The sequence below is a fragment of the Hippocampus zosterae genome, chromosome 11, assembly GCF_025434085.1.
Source record: "Hippocampus zosterae strain Florida chromosome 11, ASM2543408v3, whole genome shotgun sequence".
Taxonomy (NCBI): Eukaryota; Metazoa; Chordata; class Actinopteri; order Syngnathiformes; family Syngnathidae; genus Hippocampus; species Hippocampus zosterae.
This window is the reverse complement of record NC_067461.1, coordinates 18,630,815-18,648,423: the sequence shown is the minus strand read 5'-3', so window position 1 is coordinate 18,648,423 and position 17,609 is coordinate 18,630,815. Positions and strand designations below refer to the sequence as shown.

Here is a 17,609-nt window from a genome sequence, read left to right as displayed (position 1 = left end):
TGTGTGTCTGTCAGTGGATGTCAAAGGGATTATGGTCACCGAATATAGACAAATACTGCAATATGACCAGCCATATCCTGCTGTAAGAAAAGTCTCTCTGACGCAAGAATCCACAAAAACAAAACGTAGCTGAGACTTGAAAAAACTCAAAGAGAACAATTATGTGCCAATATTCTTGTTCTATCTATTGATACCATTATCCTGACCAAGACTGCTCAACTAGAACCTTAGACTACAACTACTGTACAGTAAAGCTTTCTGTCAAAGTGTTGGGACTACAAAAATCAAGTGTGTTGAGTGACAATAGTTGTTACGCATTGATGCGTTTCATGGCGATGTGATGTGTGGACTCAAGGCCATATGCACTGTTGCAGCCTGGATCGCATTTTGAGGTTATAGCACTTTTTATTCATACACAAAATGATGTTGGCAGTCAATGAAGACAGATGTCACAGAAATAGGACGTGGGCGATATTCATGAGGAAAGTGTGGACATACTGAAAGGGCAGGCTCACTCCCATCCAATTGAATAGAGCATCGATCCTCTGGAGTGTGAATTGTGTGTAAGTCGACACGAGAATGCGTGGAAACCCATATTTAACAGGAAACATTTTAGGGTTGCACCATCCAGAGTGTGTATCTGGCATAAAGGTGCGTAAATGACAGGCTTACGTGAATGTGAGAATCTGCGCCGCCATACAAGCGTGCAACGGCGCACATTTTTCCCTCATACCATCCTATATCAATTGGATCCCTATAAAAAAAATCAGTAACCTTTGAAAAATGTGCTTCATCAAGCATGATTCCTCTGAAATGAATTAACGTGACCATCTTCTGACCTGTGAACAGTCCTCTGAGCCAGAGTAAGGAGGTGCAGAAGAAAACTGTCCTGAGACAAATGTTGGACACGATCCATCCAGTGGAGCTCAGCACTGCAGCTCAACACGCTCAACACTTGAAGCACCTGAGGAGAAGAAAGGGGAAGGGCGGATGAGGGCTTAAGAAAAAGTTGGAGATATTGATGTAGTCCCTGGTTTCATGGTTATCTCAAACCTACACAATCAGAGCTACGGGTGAGCGAAGTTAGTCTGGACAATCTATCAAAATAGCTTGGATGTCTTTTCTGTCAGTGCGGCTTGCAAGGTGTGATTTACCCAGGCAGGTCCAAGCCTCCAGATTACATCCAAGCCGCAGGCACACTTGACACATTTTCTATAACAGTGACTCAAAAATATTGTCTATTCATTCATGTCGGTGTAAAACCTCAGCATCCATTGAGTTCCATTTCCAGTATTTTAAAGCTTGTTTATTTTGTATGTCTTATCCCCCCCACGACCCGTTCTTCCCGCCCTCAGCCCCTATTTTTTCATGCACTGTTTTCTTTGCCAGAAGAGGAAAGACATTATTTTCCGGCAAGTGAAACCCCCATTACAAAACAAATCCCGCAGAGAACTGTTGTTGACATTTCACCAGCATATCTCATTGATTATTTTCCCTAGAAGGCCCCTATGCATTATTTGGTCTTTAACATAAACATTATCTTGAAAAATGTGTGTGGGTGGAGCATGGGGTGCAATGCATGTAAACATTTGTATGTGAGATTGAGTATGCCTTTGTATATTTGTACATGCTTCAACAGAAACAGTAAAAAAAAAACATAGTAGCTGGGCAAACCTCTTTGTGTGAATACTGTCTAATTGAGTGTCAAAGAATTTTAATTCCGACCTCCGGCAGAACTTTGAACACATCCCAGGGAAGGTGCAAGACAGTAAGTCTGAGTGGTCCATGTTCAGTGCCACTATTTTTTAGGCGGCCGGCTGGAGCTGTGGCTATAAGGTGACTGGTGCTTATCCATGTGGTAATCCCCAAAACTGTTTGTGGACACCGACGGTCTGGACTGCCGTGCATTTTGGACAGTAGGCTTACCGGCAGAACAAGTGAAATATGGCTTTGGTGGTGTAGCTGAAGTAAAAACCTAGGCATAGTGAAGCTATGGAAAACAACTTTCAGACTGCCTCAGGGAAATTCTGGTCCATCCTGAGGGATGGGGCGTCGCCAAACTCAACTTGGGACGTTGTGGCTTGGTGGGGTGAGGAATGTGGAAGCATAGCCTGGAGGTCTTTCCCACCTCTGTTGTTGAGGTCCCTGAGGTTTTCAACAAACTCCTTGGTGGCAGGGCCCCATGGGTGAATGCAACCCATCTGGAGTTTCTTATGGCTCTGGATTTTGTGGGGCTGGCTTATATGACAACTGTGTGACAATTGCATGGACATGCTTCTGCAAGTCTGAGACTGTGGTCGGAAGTCAAAACAGGGTGGAGTGCCCTCTCCAGGTAAATGCAGAGGTGAAGGCTCAGCCTTCAATTCCCCACTCGTACTTTGTACCGAAGGCCACAAGGTGTTTGTTGTGACAAAAACAATAAAATCACAGATACAAGTAGCCTAACTGAGTTTGCTCTCCAGGATTTCTGGGCGCTCCATTTGAAATATGTTCAGAAGCTCGGCCAAGCTCGGGGCTCAGGGAGTAAATCTGCTGCTCCTCTGAATCGAGGAGGCGAACTGGCCATCTGGTCAGGATGCGTCCTGGACATCTTGCTGGTGAGGTGTTCTGGGCACGTCCCACTGTGACAAGAACCCGTTGCAGACCCAAGACAGGCTCACAAATGTTAGGATAGTTATGACTGTGGAACTCTCGAAGGAACACTATTTAATGTGGCAAGTGTAACACATTGAATAGTTTACGAGGCAAAATGCCCCAAAGCGGTTTCGCTAAACATATGCTGATATGTACTGTATATTTTTTGTAACACTGCTCTGGTGAATACTATTCTATACTTCACAATGCCAAATGACCCATTGGTGTGGCATGTCTTTCGCACAAGCAAGTGTCGACAAAGGTTCACTAAACAGACATGACACTTAAAAAAAATTGTCAATAAAGCAGTGAAAAAAATAAAATCACATTCTCACCAACACGTGAAACTTAACTCCTTCAAAAATACGGTATAAAAGCGTGAAAACTAATCCTGGCAGTCATGAACTGTCGTTGATAGACGGAAGCCACCTAGCAGGGGAACGGCAGATCTGATGGCAAGCTGTCCCAAGTTCATGAACACAATGAAATATGACCTGGTTTTGAAACAGGAAATAGGCTGCATTTTCCCCATCTTAAAGCTGTTAGAGTGGAAGCCTCGCAAACCTTCCAATGAGGCAAAGACCGAATGAGTCAGCTTTCTGACAGTGTGCTTGACGAATTCTCCTTTGGCTGATTAGTGCAAGCCTCTGTAGAATGGAATTGAACATTCAATGAAATTGCACGCAGTTCAATGTCATTGTGGTTCAGTGAAAATGTTAGTTTTGCAGAGTTCTCCACCGAAGTTTGTAGTTCAAAGCTTCATGGTCAGAGATGAGCAGTGGACAACTCACATGCACACACAACTCTTTCAAATGGGCTGGAAAAAAAAAAACACATTTACTGTTTGTGTGTATATGTACGAGTGTGTGGCCTCACCTTGGCCAGACACTGGGGGTGTCCTTCATGAGCAGCCAGGCTTGTTAGGGTAAACAGGGTGGTCTCATTTAGCCATGCAGGTCTCCTCTTCTGGTCTTCCTCCTCTTTCAGTCTCATTAGGATGCTCTCCAGGACCAACTCCCTCACCTCATACTGCGGGCACTTTAGCAGGCGCTCCAGGAGCTGAGTTGTGAGCGGTTGCCTCCCCCAAAGCTCAGGGATATCTACGCTGGCACTGAGGGCTATCCTGGTCAAGCTCAGCATGTATTGGATGCTGCCGGGCTCCAGGTTGGACATGGGGCTGTTGTCGGCAAACAGGGTTGAGATCAACAGGAGGGACAATGTCTCTTGACGGAGCTTGTTGACCTCTGAATCTAATAGACATGGGAGGGGACGGTTTTTAGTTCATGTAACCAACTTGAACTAGGCAAGGTTGTGATTACTGTTTGATGGTTGTTTAGTTTGCAAGACTATACGAATACTCCAAAAGTGGGTTCCATTAAAATTAATAAATACACAAATCAATGAATAGTTGCCTAATTAAACATAGCATAATTGCCTAAGTCCTTTAAAAACATTTTTAGAAGACAAGTAAAAACAATTTTCAGAAACATTGCTATTTTTGTTAAATTGCTATTTTAAAAAATTCAACCATATGGGTGAATAATTAAACAGGAGGAAAAAAGACAATACAAAGGAGTTCTAAAAGTTGATTTTTTCTTGGTCTTCAAAACAGAACCTAGAAGGTGTTTTCACTTCTGATACGATACATATATTGCAGCCTGCTATTGTCCAATATCATTATCGATCCAGTACGTTATCAGCAGGACTGATGCATGTTTTTTTTTTTAATTATGAAATAATCAAAGATCTGCGGCCCGGTAGTCCAGTGGTTAGCACGTCGGCTTCACAGTGCAGAGGTACCGGGTTCGATTCCAGCGCCGGCCTCCCTGTGTGGAGTTTGCATGTTCTTCCCGGGCTTGCGTGGGTTTTCTGCTCCGGTTTCCTCCCACATTCCAAAAACATGCGTGGCAGGCTGATTGAACACTCTAAATTGTCCCTAGGTGTGAGTGCGAATGGTTGTTCGTTTCTGTGTGCCCTGCGATTGGCCGGCTACCGATTCAGAGTGTCCCCCGCCTACTGCCCGAAGACAGCTGGGATAGGCTCCAGCACCCCCCGCGACCCTCGTGAGGATTCGGAAGATGAATGAATGAATGAATGAATGAATGAATGAATAATCAAAGATACTGTAATTCATACTATTCAAATAGAGAAAAATAGTCGGCAATAGTAGCTTATGAGAAAATATGACCCATTTATTCCAAACATTTGGACTGCAAAAAAATTAAATACAAAATCTATAAAAGGACCTTGAGAAATTATCCGAATTCACTTCAGTGAATTCAAAATATACGGTGGTCCTGTGGTTAGCGCATCAACCTCACAGTGCAGGTCCGGCTTCCCTGTGTGGAGTTTGCATGTTCTCCCCAGGCCTGCATGGGTTTTCTCCGGGTACTCCAGTTTCCTTCCACATTCCCAAAAACATGCATGGCAGGCTGAATGAATACTCTAAATTATCCCTAGGTGTGAGTGTGAGAGCGGATGGTTGTTCGTCTTTGTGTGCCCTGTAATTAGCTGGCAACCGGTTCAGGGTGTCCCCCGCCTACTGCCCGAAGATGGCTGGGATAGATTCCAAATTTGAATGACTTCAATAACTTAAACTGCTAAAGAAACATACAAATCACTTTGTGAAGCCTCCAGAGATAGACAACAAGCCACCCAGAAGAAAGAAGACACAGTTCTTTCTGCCTGTCTTGTTTTGTTTTGTTTTTTTAAACAGGAAAGGTGCCAACCCAGCCACCTGCGAATGTACACATATGGGAATTGATGGCCACACAAATAAACACACATTGGCGCACACAAAACTATTTCCTCTGAAATGCAATCAAATTTTGAGGCGCGTCAGCATTATAGTAACGTGACACGATTCAAAAGCTGCACTCCTGCCTACAGTAATTCTCCAAACGCCACATAGATTCTGCTTCGACAGCCAAGTGTGGACACACACACTTGGGCACACACACTGAACCCACTGCAATTCAATCCGGCCCTGCAGAACAAGTCAAAATGTTACCTGACAAAAGAGCGGGAAATGCAGCATTCCTGCAGAGATGGGCTGGTTTACTGTGGAGACAGGCCAGGTTACTGTGGAACCTGATCCTCAAAAGGGGGTCCAGGGCCAAACAGGCATAGTCTAATTGATATAATGGTGGGGAGGAACACAATAATGACACCAATGATGAAGGGAGGTAGGTGAGTGGGGAGGATGACTGAGGTAGATTTGTCATATGTAAATAGTGACGCATGCCATGTTGTATAAAAACACATTTCATGTACTGCTCTTTCGTACAAAGCAACTGCCATGACAAGTAAAATGCTTTCATGTGCTGCACTGCGGCGGAAGTAAATACAGAAAAAGAACTGTCGCCAGGATGCTGGCTTTATCATGGTATTTATCTAAATATGCCTGGGTGTACAAGTAAACTACGCCACTGGCAATTGTCATGTGATTTTTTTCATATCTGATCATAAATAGCCTTTGTGTTCCCAAAGCTTTTTAACAGATTTTATTTATTTATTTTATTTGTAGTTCAACCTTCACAAATGCACATAATCGTGGCTATTTTTCGGAACCTGTACTATTTTATTTGATGAAAAACTCATCCATGCTCATGTATCAAGGTGTGTTTATTTTTGTCTGTGTCAAAGTTATCATGTTGATGGCGACGAATCTGCTGGACTAATAAATGATCAGCACTGGTGTGCATCATCAATAAGTATCAGTTCGCCACACTTGGATCCCCACCTGATCGGGCACAAGTACTTCTTTTCACAGCTATTTAAAAAAGATTGTTTTTTTAAGAGGCAGTGAGTATGTTCAAGGTTCCACATTAACAGTGTATTCACCTATATATTCATCATATACTGTAACTTTGCACCACCAAACATCAAACTACAGAAGATTTAATAAGCATGCAATCTGCATCCCTTCTTCATGCGCAAAGGTAACCATCACCTTGAGGCAGCAAAGTCTCTGAGTCCAACAGATTTATCTGACACTATTGTGACTCGTCTGATGTCAGACTGACACGTCGCACACAGCGTTCAGCCTTATCCCACAGCCAAGACTGTCATGCCCCGCAAACCCAAATTATGTATGCGTCCATCTTGTCACTCTTTCACCATTCATTTGCCAATGAAGGCTCCTGACTCTACGCCTTTAGAATAGATCTGCTTTGACTCTACCACAGACCCCACAATGTCTGGAGTTCATAGGAAGCATCCATCAAACTATTTCCTAATGTAGACCTTGTTTCTAAAAATAAATAAATCATACAGTACTTTTATTGTGTTGTTCAGTAACCGTATGCTTCATCTTATTTTAATCCTTATTTGTGTGAAGATTCTATCAGTGTAGTCAAATAGTGTGCCCGATAACTTTTATTCACATCATCTTTGTGTGCAAGTGGATACTTGTGGCAGCTGTAATGAAATTCCTTCATGACATTCAGGAGATATCATCTTCACATGAATAGGCTGGACGGATGAATGGGCTACCTGAGAACATATTGACTCTTATTACAGCTGGTGCAAATGCATTAAAATCAGGAGTGGTCTTTGAACACGTTACAGTGCATCAGCATGAATGCCAACTGTGTCCGAGTGATGTACATAAAGATGAAGTGATTGGTTTTGTCAGAGGGTAATTAAAACAGAAGGAAAATGTGTAAGGTTGTAAGAAGTTGTACATGTGTCCACAGCCCTGTAAAAACAGGCAGTAAAGCAGTAAAGGGTCTTAGCTGTGTAGAGCTGGAACCTTGGCTAGACATGTGCACATGCTCTTACATGCCAGCACGCAGCAGGATTTCACATCAACTTCCACCATCATTAGCCAAACTGTGAAAAACAAACCCCAGATACTGTGTGTGTGTCTGTGTGTGTCTGTGTGTGTCTGTGTGTGTGTGTGTGTGTGTTTGCATGTACTTCCTGACAACAGAATTAAATAATAGTTGGCTATATAGTAATTTAGTTCAACACACTCCAACCTGGTGCATTTAAGGCAACGCTCCTCTTGGGTCTAGATTTTTCTTTGTGAACAAAAAAAGACAAGACCCTATGACCATGCATCGAATTTAGAGGCGTTTGGTAAGGAGAACATTCTTGAAGTATCTCTAAATTATTATGGATTACATATGAACATTTGATATTTTGGTTCAGACTTTAGCAAGTATCATGAAAGTTGACATGCTCGATTTGCTTTGGCGGACCACGTAACATGATGTGGCGGGCCAGATCCGGCCCCCGTGCCTTGACTTTGACACCAGTGACCTAAGAACTGCGATGCAATATAGTTCTTGAGTCACAAGCTTAGTGAAATGAGAATCCTTGCACCGAGGAAACTTGTGACCCGTTTCAGAGGTTGCATACATTTCATATTTGAAGCAGAGTGGTGATTTGGAGTCGCTGGTGCAGATTTAGGGCAATAAAAGCACATCTTCAAATTCGACGATGAGTGAAAGTAGCCAATTATGGCGTAAAACAAGGTTTAGCAGGCTGTCAGCGATGGATATCAATCATATGTGCTGTGGTTGATAAAGGTCTAATTATGGGAACATGTTTTATGGGTGTTTTGCTACTGTCAAACAAGCCCATTGTGCAGTTGTATTTAGTCCATCCCAGGTCAGAAACAGATTAAGGTTCAAATAATTTCTCAAAAGCACATGATGAAAGCATGATGCCGTTGTCGTTTTGAGTCCTTAAATTGAAGGTGTTTCACATTTATAGATCCAAATGAGTGTTTCTAACCTCCGTTTGAGCCATATTTGGACATATCTTGTTGACTTAATATAAAATTTGAGATAGCGCCAGGCTTGAATTAAAAAATAAAAAAAAGAGTGAGAAGTAAAAGGTTTTGTTCTCAGCCTTTCTCCAGACAACGGTAAGACCTGGATAAGGTTTCCTGCATATAAAACTGGAGATGGGCGCCTCCGCCTTATTTTGGGCTGCCTCCTGGTCTAAAAACACTGACATAATGAAATCTGTTATTTGACCAGTGCTGCACTAAGTTGGGTGTCTTTTTTAACTGCGGTTGTGGTACCACGCCACAGTGATACGTCAGAAACAAAGAAGAACAGTGAATGAAAGATTTTCTTTCGTAATGTGAGTGTGTTTCATCAATTTTTAAACTTTGGCGAATTGCGGAGGCAAAGGAAGTTGAGAAAGCGTGTAATTATCATAACACAAAGCTGACATTGGTTAAGTGGCGAGGAAAACCCAAGGTAAAATCATTGGATAGCGGAAATTGTCATGAGGAAAAGAAAAATGGCAAAAAATAAAGCCGCACATTAAAAAAAAAGTTACTTGATTATTATTGGGTTTTTTTGCGCTTGTTTTTACGTTTTAGGTAGAACATATAATGAACTGGATGGCAAGGAATGCATTAGGATAATTTTTTTAAAAATTGAATTATAAAAACAGATCAGGACTCCACCTTTTGTAGAGAACAGAATAAAAGTAATGAAATTAAGTGAAAACAGACTAAGAAGAGTCATTAGAAGGAGTTAAATTAAGAGAGAAGTTGCTTATTTTGTTATGTAAAGGTCGACATCATGCTAAGCCTGGTCCTGAATCTACTGGCTTGTTTTAAGAAATCCTCGGTATTTCCACTGTCAAATGCAAGCATGTGTTCAGCACATGGCTGACCGAAAACATAAGTTCCTCACCCTCTCCTCGCCTCTCTTTTTTTCCCAAGCACTCAATAAACTGGGTCAAAGGCACAAACCCACCATCTGCTTGAGATTGCGTGCTGTTGGTTTCACATTCCTCCTGAGGAGACCCCCACTGAGTACACACAGATACACAATTACAAATCCACAAAGACACATAGCAGGGCGCTTCTCCGAATGGTATGGGGTATGACTTCTGTTAACAGTCGGTCTAGAGGGAGAGTGCCACGCACAGCCTTGTCAGCAAATGTGGGGTCATCTGTTTCGATTCACAGCAAACGGATAGGAACACAGTTGTTGTTAATTAAGCTCATATACAACACTCTGACAAGATGACATCAGCAAAACTAGTCTAAACGAAACTCAAAACATTTCATTAAGCAACTAAATAAGATCAAAAATATACTGTATGCTCTCCACTTTCCGCAAATTGTAGCAATATTACTATAATGGGATGAGACTCTCTCTTTATACAGAATATCTCCTCTGTCTCCATCTCCCCCCCTCCCACTACCTCCCTCTATCTCTACCTTAATGACAATTACAGGTGTGAATGACCACAGCTCATGCATGTCGTACGTTACTTTCTCATTATGCATATATATATATATATATATATATATATATATATATATATATATATATATATATATATATATATATATATATATGCGGCCCGGTATTCCAGTGCTTAGCACGTCGACTTCACAGTGCAGAGGTGCTGGGTTCAATTCCAGCTCCGGCCTCCCTGTGTGGAGTTTGCATGTTCTCCCCGGGCCTGCGTGGGTTTTCTACGGGTACTCCAGTTTCCTCCCACGTTCCAAAACCATGCATGGCAGGCTATTGAGCACGCAAAATTGTCCCTAGGTGTGAGTGTGAGTGCGCATGGTTGTTCGTCTCTGTGTTCCCTGCGATTGGCTGGCAACCGGTTCAGGGCGTCCCCCGTCTACTTCCTGAAGACGGCTGGGATGGGCTCAAGCACCCCCCGCGACCCTAGTGAGGAGTTCGGAAAATGAATGAATGAATAAATATACAGTATATATATATGTGTGTGTGTTTATAGAGAGATTGAGTGACACAACAAAAATTGGCCTCTGAGGCTGGATCTGCCCCACTGCAATATGATTATCATGATTGTCTCCCACCTCGCTGGAAGGATAAAAGCAGATGTCATTACACGCTGCCGTAACCATGGACACCAGCTGAACCGAAATGGTTGAAGCGATCAGTTTTAACGGTTTTCAAAGATTGTTCCACTCCTTGTATATACCATAATATATAGTTACAGTATAGACATTTTCGTGGTACCGTGGCTCATAGTGAATATATAGTATCTCACCTCAGAATGCCCATTGCATTACGCAATCATCACAAACTAGGTTGATACATGCAACTGGCTCATGCTGCTTGTCATATATCTGCATGTCGCAAATATAATGTTTAGCCAATTGAAAAAGCTACCCGTTTTTGCTTTATATATTCGTAAATCTAACACGAAAAGAGTCAGTGCCTCACACCAACCATGCACCTCACCGCACGCCACTGATTTATACGATATTGTGTCTAGGTTTACTCACCACACAGAAGACTAATCTTTGGCCCGCACAGACAGACCAACACATCCAGAAAGGCTCCTCTGGTCACCACACAGGTATTCTTCCTTAAATCAGAAGGGGAAAAAGAGAAATGAGCGATTTTTTTTTTTCATCCTTGCAACTGCTGTCACTACTGTGAGTACAATACAATGTGATTAAAACACATTTTTAGATCAGGTGTTCATTTGAATTTAGCTAAATCCAACACATTTGATTAAATACACAGATGGACAAAGCACTTGGCACCCCTTTGTAAATGAAAGAAGGATCCACAGTGGTCACAAAAATACAGTCACTTGATTCTGACAAAGCAAATTTCATTCAAAAGTAATAATACAGGAAAATGTTATAAAAATTAACCATTGAATATTTATTTGTGCTTCAAGAGAAGTATCTCAAAATACAAACTCATGAAACTGTTATGATCCTATCTTGCTTGCTTTTTGTTTCAATTCGCCAGTTGGTGAGTGGCCGTTACCTCATGGTGGTCACACATGTCTCGAATCTTGTCTGGTTACCTGCCTGCTTTAAAAGCCAGGCCACGCCAAAAAATGACTGTGGGATTATTAACCTTGCTCACTGTCGCCAAGTGCCTCATTTTCTCAACATTCTTGACACTTTTTGGCCTCATAGCCTTGCCTCGTTAGTTCGTAATATTTTGTTGTAGTATTTTCCTTGTGTGTTCTTGGTTTCCGTTCGTTGTGTATTGGATTTTCTTGTCCTTTTAAATTGACAAGCAATTTTCGTTTCGATTCTCCTCATGCAACCGTAGCCAGGGAGGTTGGCTGCAGCCCCGTTAATGTGCAATTGAAGTCAGAGGAGCATCAAACTGCTTGGATATGGACACATAGCCTTTAGTTTGAGAGAGGTCCCTCTCTCTGGAATCAACTCCCACTGAACATTCGGCAAGCCCGCTGCCTATCTTCAAAACCCTCCTCAAAACTCACTTGTATTCTTTGGCCTTCGACTCAGCATGACTTAGATTTGTTCTTGGTTTTACTGTTTGGTGCTTTCCACCGCCTTTATTACCGATTTGTCTTCCTGTTTATTGTGCATGTTAAATTGCTCCATGTACAGCACTTTGTATGCAGCGATGGCTATTTGAAAGTGCTCTATAAATACTGTTGACTTGACTTGACTTGACTTGACTTTTGCCCATGCTTGTCTAAAAAGTTCTCTATTCTGAGAAAATTCTCTCATTTGTTTCCTCTGATCGATATTTAGTGTGCTACATACCATATCACCAAACAGCACAATGATGACATGTCACAGTTTTAATAGGTCGATTGACTGATCACAAGTTTGAAGACATCTATGATGCTCATTAGAGAGCACACCTCGGTTGACCATGTCCCACTGGTCAAATTATTTACAATAAAGATTATTTTGTTACAATAGTTTCACCATTTATAAGCAATCTGATTGTCAATTGTTAATTTTCATTATTATTATATTTTGTTGATGACTATTGTTAGATTCAATTTTTTTTTTTTTACCAAGTTGGGTTTTTCGTTTGGGGTACCAAAAATGTTATCCGTGTGTGAATCACACAGCCAAATATATCGTGAGACATGTTGTGACAGATATTAATAGAAATTAAATCCTGTGATCTCCTGAGTTGAACAAAACATATCTCCTCAAATGCAACGCATCAGAGCTAACCCTAAAACTAAAACCGAGCAAAGGATTGCTGCTGTTAACGGGTCATAAGACTGCAGCAAATAGTAGCTTGCTAGTCACATGAGATGCCCGAGCTAAACGACCTCATCTATGAGTCATAAAAAGTATAAATGCACACCCTCAAGCAGATACCAGAGTTATACAGAATTAAAAACATATATATATTAGAGCTGCCTCATCTGTGTTTAGGTTTAGCAGCTTGTATGGGCAGTGTATGTTCACTTTTTGTGCAGCCTCAATAAAGACTATGCCCACTATGAAAGCCTACAATTGTGTGAGGACAAAGGAGACTGTGTGAGCTCAATGTCATCTTTTCAACAAGCAGATATTAAACAAACATGCATGCGCACATGCACAGACACGATAATCGTGATGGGAGCATGGAAGGAGTTCGGGTGTTAGCTGAGTAACCTTGCAAAAAAAGGTTCAAGAGCGATTTTGAGGTCAATTCAAGCTAATAAATTGTAATATCGGCATCAATAGCTGCAGTCATCACAAAATCTCGGGCTGGATTCACACTAAACGCATCAAGAAACCAATTATTCTTCTTTAGTATCTGTCATGTGGCCCAATTCGGATATTGGTCACGGCAGCATAAAGAGAAAAACAAGTCAATGAAATTGGATATCCGTGAATTGAAGTTCCAGGATGAAGCTTCTGAACATGGATAAAATCTGCCCAAGCATTTGCAGCAGCAATACAGTGTCAACATAATCCTGCCATCGGCAAAATAAATCATTCATTTGTTTCACTCAGGGGTGGGAAGAGTCTGACCAGGACAACTAAACTGTATTCATATTTAATATTTGAATTATTTACTGTTAACGTGTGTGTTGCAGCTGCCCATTATTGACGGTGATGGAATGAGGTCAAAATACATTGATATAATTTTTTTTTTATTATATGTAAAATAATCAGATTTTTGGCCATTTGTTCACACCTTTACATGCCTTCCAATAATTGTCAGCTGCATTTAAACCATCACGTAATGAACAAGCTAACCTGACATGTAGCAGGGGGAGACGTATAGAGCTGGGTGCAGTTCTTTTTTATGCGTGTGTTTAAATCAGTGGGTTATTGGTTCTGGCTGCATGAACAAATAAAAAGCTAGCTGCTTTGGTAAGCAAGAATTCACCTTGTCATCCTAATTAAGACTCATCAGTGTAACCAAGCGGAGCTAGCAGGGCTACTGTTGCTAACCCAGTGACCTTGTGTTCTATATGCTGATGAGATGAGAACAGAAACCCTGGACTGAACCCAGCTAGGAAATAAAACGGGGTGGGGAGGGGGGCATGCAGCCGGGCAGCAATCTGTGCCCCATCTCAAGACCTTAATTTTGGGTAAGAGGACCAGAGGTAGAGGGTAGGGAGAGGGGTGTCCCGGTCGGAGAGAAGGCAGTCCCTTTGAAATTGAAGCCTCGGCAGGACATGAAGCGGACATGGTCAGGGAGGGGTCAAAGTGAGGGACAAGGAACTATTCTTCTGCTCGGAGAGTTAGGAGGGACTGAGGGATGCTTATCTGTATGTGCATGTGTCTAAAATTACCGAGAGCCAAGCCACATGCGCTGAAGGACAGCTTCACCGATTCCATTTCCTGCTGGCAGGGGTCTGTGTGACTCACTTTGGTAAGACCGAAGCAGAAACAACACCTGCAAAAACATTCAATGACAATGTAAACATACTTCATTCGGTAACACTGAGCATGTACTCGTTATCTTAGGGTGAGAGTGTGGAATTAAAAGTGAGTGCTTATACCATATGAAGTGTGATTGCTTAAATGCATGTCAAATTTTGTATATGCATATACTTGACCCCAAAAAAAGCACTGCACTATAACACAAAGAAGTGCAATACTGTATCTAAAATCAACATTGACCAGTATATAAAAGACTACGTTGATATTATGAACATAGTCTTGTGGCATTCAGCGTTACATTCTGATAAGAACTAGGACAAGGCTATGAATAAAAACACCATAAATTTGTCACTTAAAAAAAAATGAATAAAAGAAAATAAAAAATGCAATTAAACGTTTCTAGATTGATGATTCTAGTTGGTTTTGCGCTGATTCTGAATCTGCACTTATTTATTCTCAAGCACATCAGGTTTCCATAACAACAACAACTATAAGATAAGATATCCTTTATTCGTCCCACACTGGGGAAATTTACAGCCTCCAGCAGCAAGAATGTATGTAGAAAGGAGAAAGAGAAAAAAAAAACATCTTTCAATTAAATACAATATGAACACAATGGATAAATCACAGTACTATTTACAATTTTTCCTTCACATAATTTTATTATTATTATTATTATTATTGTTATTTTTTATTCATCAGCCTGACAGCAGTCGGTAGGAACGAGCGTTATATAATATTATATATAATGTGGCAATGTATTTATGAATATGTATGAATTCAAGGTTAGGTTCAGCAAGATGTGGAATTGTTTTCTGCAACATCATGGCTATTAAGTAGAATGCATGGTAAATTGTGGATTGCACAAGCTTTTATTGGTGAAACAAAAATGTAAAATGAAAATATCTGTAAAACGTGATGTGCTTGAAAAAAAGCAAAAACACATGTGAATTAGCAGCAAAAATGTTTTGGGATTTAGGGACAAATCTCTGATTAAAATTTGTTGGAGACCAGCGAAAAAAATGAACCGATCGTTTCCCAAACACTGATCCTTTGACGTACTGTAGATCATGTTTAACCATTCATTGGCTCAGTATAAAACATGTTCATCTAAGGAAAGGAGTCTCTACTCAAGTGGTATAGCAAGTTTTTGTTTTGGAAAAGAGCTCTTTATATGCTGTATTATTTACCATCTCATCTATGACTTCAAATTCAATGACACAATACATCGTAATTATCCTAAAACAGTGCTAACGATGGTGATGTGTTATTTAATGCTATCGCGATGTATTGCTGAAATGTGTGAACACATTTCATACATAAAATAGAATGCTCAAATTTCGTGACAGTGTGTGATGCCCTCGTGTTTGGGAGTGTTCAAAGGCCAGAACGCTGGCTAACTAGCTGACTGGCTGGGTGGCTGACTGGCTAGGGTGTGTATTCTGGGCCTTGGTAAGTATACTCTTTAGGTCTGGGCCGTGGCCACAGACAAATAGGAAGCCATTCATTACACTATGCAAGGAAGGCAACGTGGGGAAAAACCAGGCTGACCACGTAGCACTGAGCCTGGTCTTCCCCTTCTGTTCTCCTGCAGCCTCCACACCAAGGCAACACCCACTGGGGCACAAAAACAGCCTGCAGAGTACTTGGACCCTCTTTCTTCTGCTGTCATTGTATAAAGGTCTTTTCTCTTTCAAGAAGCCAGTGTCAAACGGAATCCCAAACTAAATATGGAACCATTCAAATGCTCTCCAATATTGAAAATGTACTACTAGGGGATGGCTAATGTCTTGCAAGCTACAGTGGGCACAAACCTGTTCAAATATAAGGCTTTTGTGACGGAAATAAATAAATACATAGATGATACCAAGATATGATGAACTATTTCAAAAACGTTTTCACTATGAATGAAACCGGACACAGTTTGGCTATTCTGATAAAGTGTTTACCTGACAGTTGTTTGGATTGGCAAGAGGAATGAACCACCCCTGTGAATCTGAATGAAATTCCATTTGGATTTGACCTTTCAAGACTGAGGTGTTTATATTGAGCATTTTCATTCCTCTTGGTAAACCCGGCTATTGATGTTTGTTCTGATCGAACAACATATGACAGACACTTGGTCAGAAAAAAAGAAAATTTGTAAACGGTCACGAATGAGCAATGCCACTTACTGATGCAATTTGGAGAACCTCTGAACTTTTGAATCTTAGTCCTAAATATTTTGCTACCATGCTTGATCTAAATCATAAATGAACTAAAACGCATGTTTCATCTTTGTATTGTGTGCCAGTCAGAATTTGAAAGTCACAAAGTAAGGTAATTGACAAAATGGATCTCTTCAGGTTGGGACTATCATCACACAAATCACACAGGACGTTTCCCCTTCAGCACACGTAATTCAATTTTGTTATCAATCGCACAACATCTATAGGACACATTCATCATAGACGGACCTCACAAAATGGTGGAATTGACCTGATTCAAAACAAAATGGTCAACATCCTGTATATTTACTGTACCAGTACTTTTTTTGTATGAGTTCTTAAGATTTTATTTGTACATTTACTCATGTTAGACCTGTAAACTACATTTCATTTATTTGTCCGTATCAGTGATGCCGATATTGCAATACTCAATGATCGGTGCTATTACGAGTACAGTATCTCGTAATCTCATGTGTTACTATACAGTATCGAATATAGCAGTTGGATTGAAGCTAAAATTCAAAGATAATGCTTTATTAATTATTATTGTTAACTTTAGAATAGCTATCTTCTGGAAAGCCAATAGCAGACAATTACCACTAGGCTGCAGAAATTAGTAACATGCAATGCAAGTCGTCGATCACCGCACCAAATTCAGCCATGGTCTTGTAGATGCATGGTTTACACATGCAGGAAACATAGGAGTTAAATAAGAAATAAAAGTGGAAAACACCTCCTTTTTATTTACCAATAGGCAAACGACAAACAAACACCATGTTTTCGTCACAGTGGAAATATCACATATGTATGTCAATGAAGAACTACAGACGTAGTCTCTACAGCTTCATGACAATAAAGATGAATACTAAAGTTGGTTGACGACAATGTGTTATCCATCTTTAAAAAAAAAAAAAAAAAAAAAAAACGACACCAAATTTGAATAAACATTTGGAGTCTCAGACAGGTACAAAGTCCCAAACAGGTTGAGTGAAGTAGAGTTGCAATTAATGCTAAGCTCTTGCATGGACCTACACTATCTCTCGAGCAGAACAGAGAGCGAGAACGCGCTGATCAGCGAGTGATGGGCATTTACCAATCGTAGCACAACATGGGACCTGCCAAACTATGTGGCAAGATGAACAGAAATCCGGACATGCCAGCCTTTATGTGTCGTGGTCGTGAAGCGTCCCAGATGC

At 41.0% G+C, this 17,609-nt stretch overlaps 2 protein-coding genes across 3 annotated transcripts in view; both read right to left on the bottom strand.

Annotated features, from left to right (window-relative positions):
- LOC127610703 (tumor-associated calcium signal transducer 2-like) overlaps positions 1-17,609 on the bottom strand; it is a 248,813-nt gene that overhangs the window by 144,429 nt on the left and 86,775 nt on the right. The gene's annotated exons all lie outside the window — the stretch shown is intronic.
- thada (THADA armadillo repeat containing) overlaps positions 1-17,609 on the bottom strand; it is a 79,140-nt gene that overhangs the window by 15,619 nt on the left and 45,912 nt on the right. Inside the window, exons 31-34 of one of the 2 annotated variants that reach the window (XM_052080978.1) lie at positions 14,116-14,219; positions 10,874-10,956; positions 3,511-3,884; positions 840-964 (exon numbers count right to left, since the gene is read on the bottom strand). In XM_052080978.1, the coding sequence (XP_051936938.1) occupies positions 840-964; positions 3,511-3,884; positions 10,874-10,956; positions 14,116-14,219 (686 nt within the window). Of the gene's footprint in view, positions 1-774; positions 965-3,510; positions 3,885-10,873; positions 10,957-14,115; positions 14,220-17,609 lie in introns of both variants that reach the window. The other variant, XM_052080980.1, reaches the window with a different exon arrangement.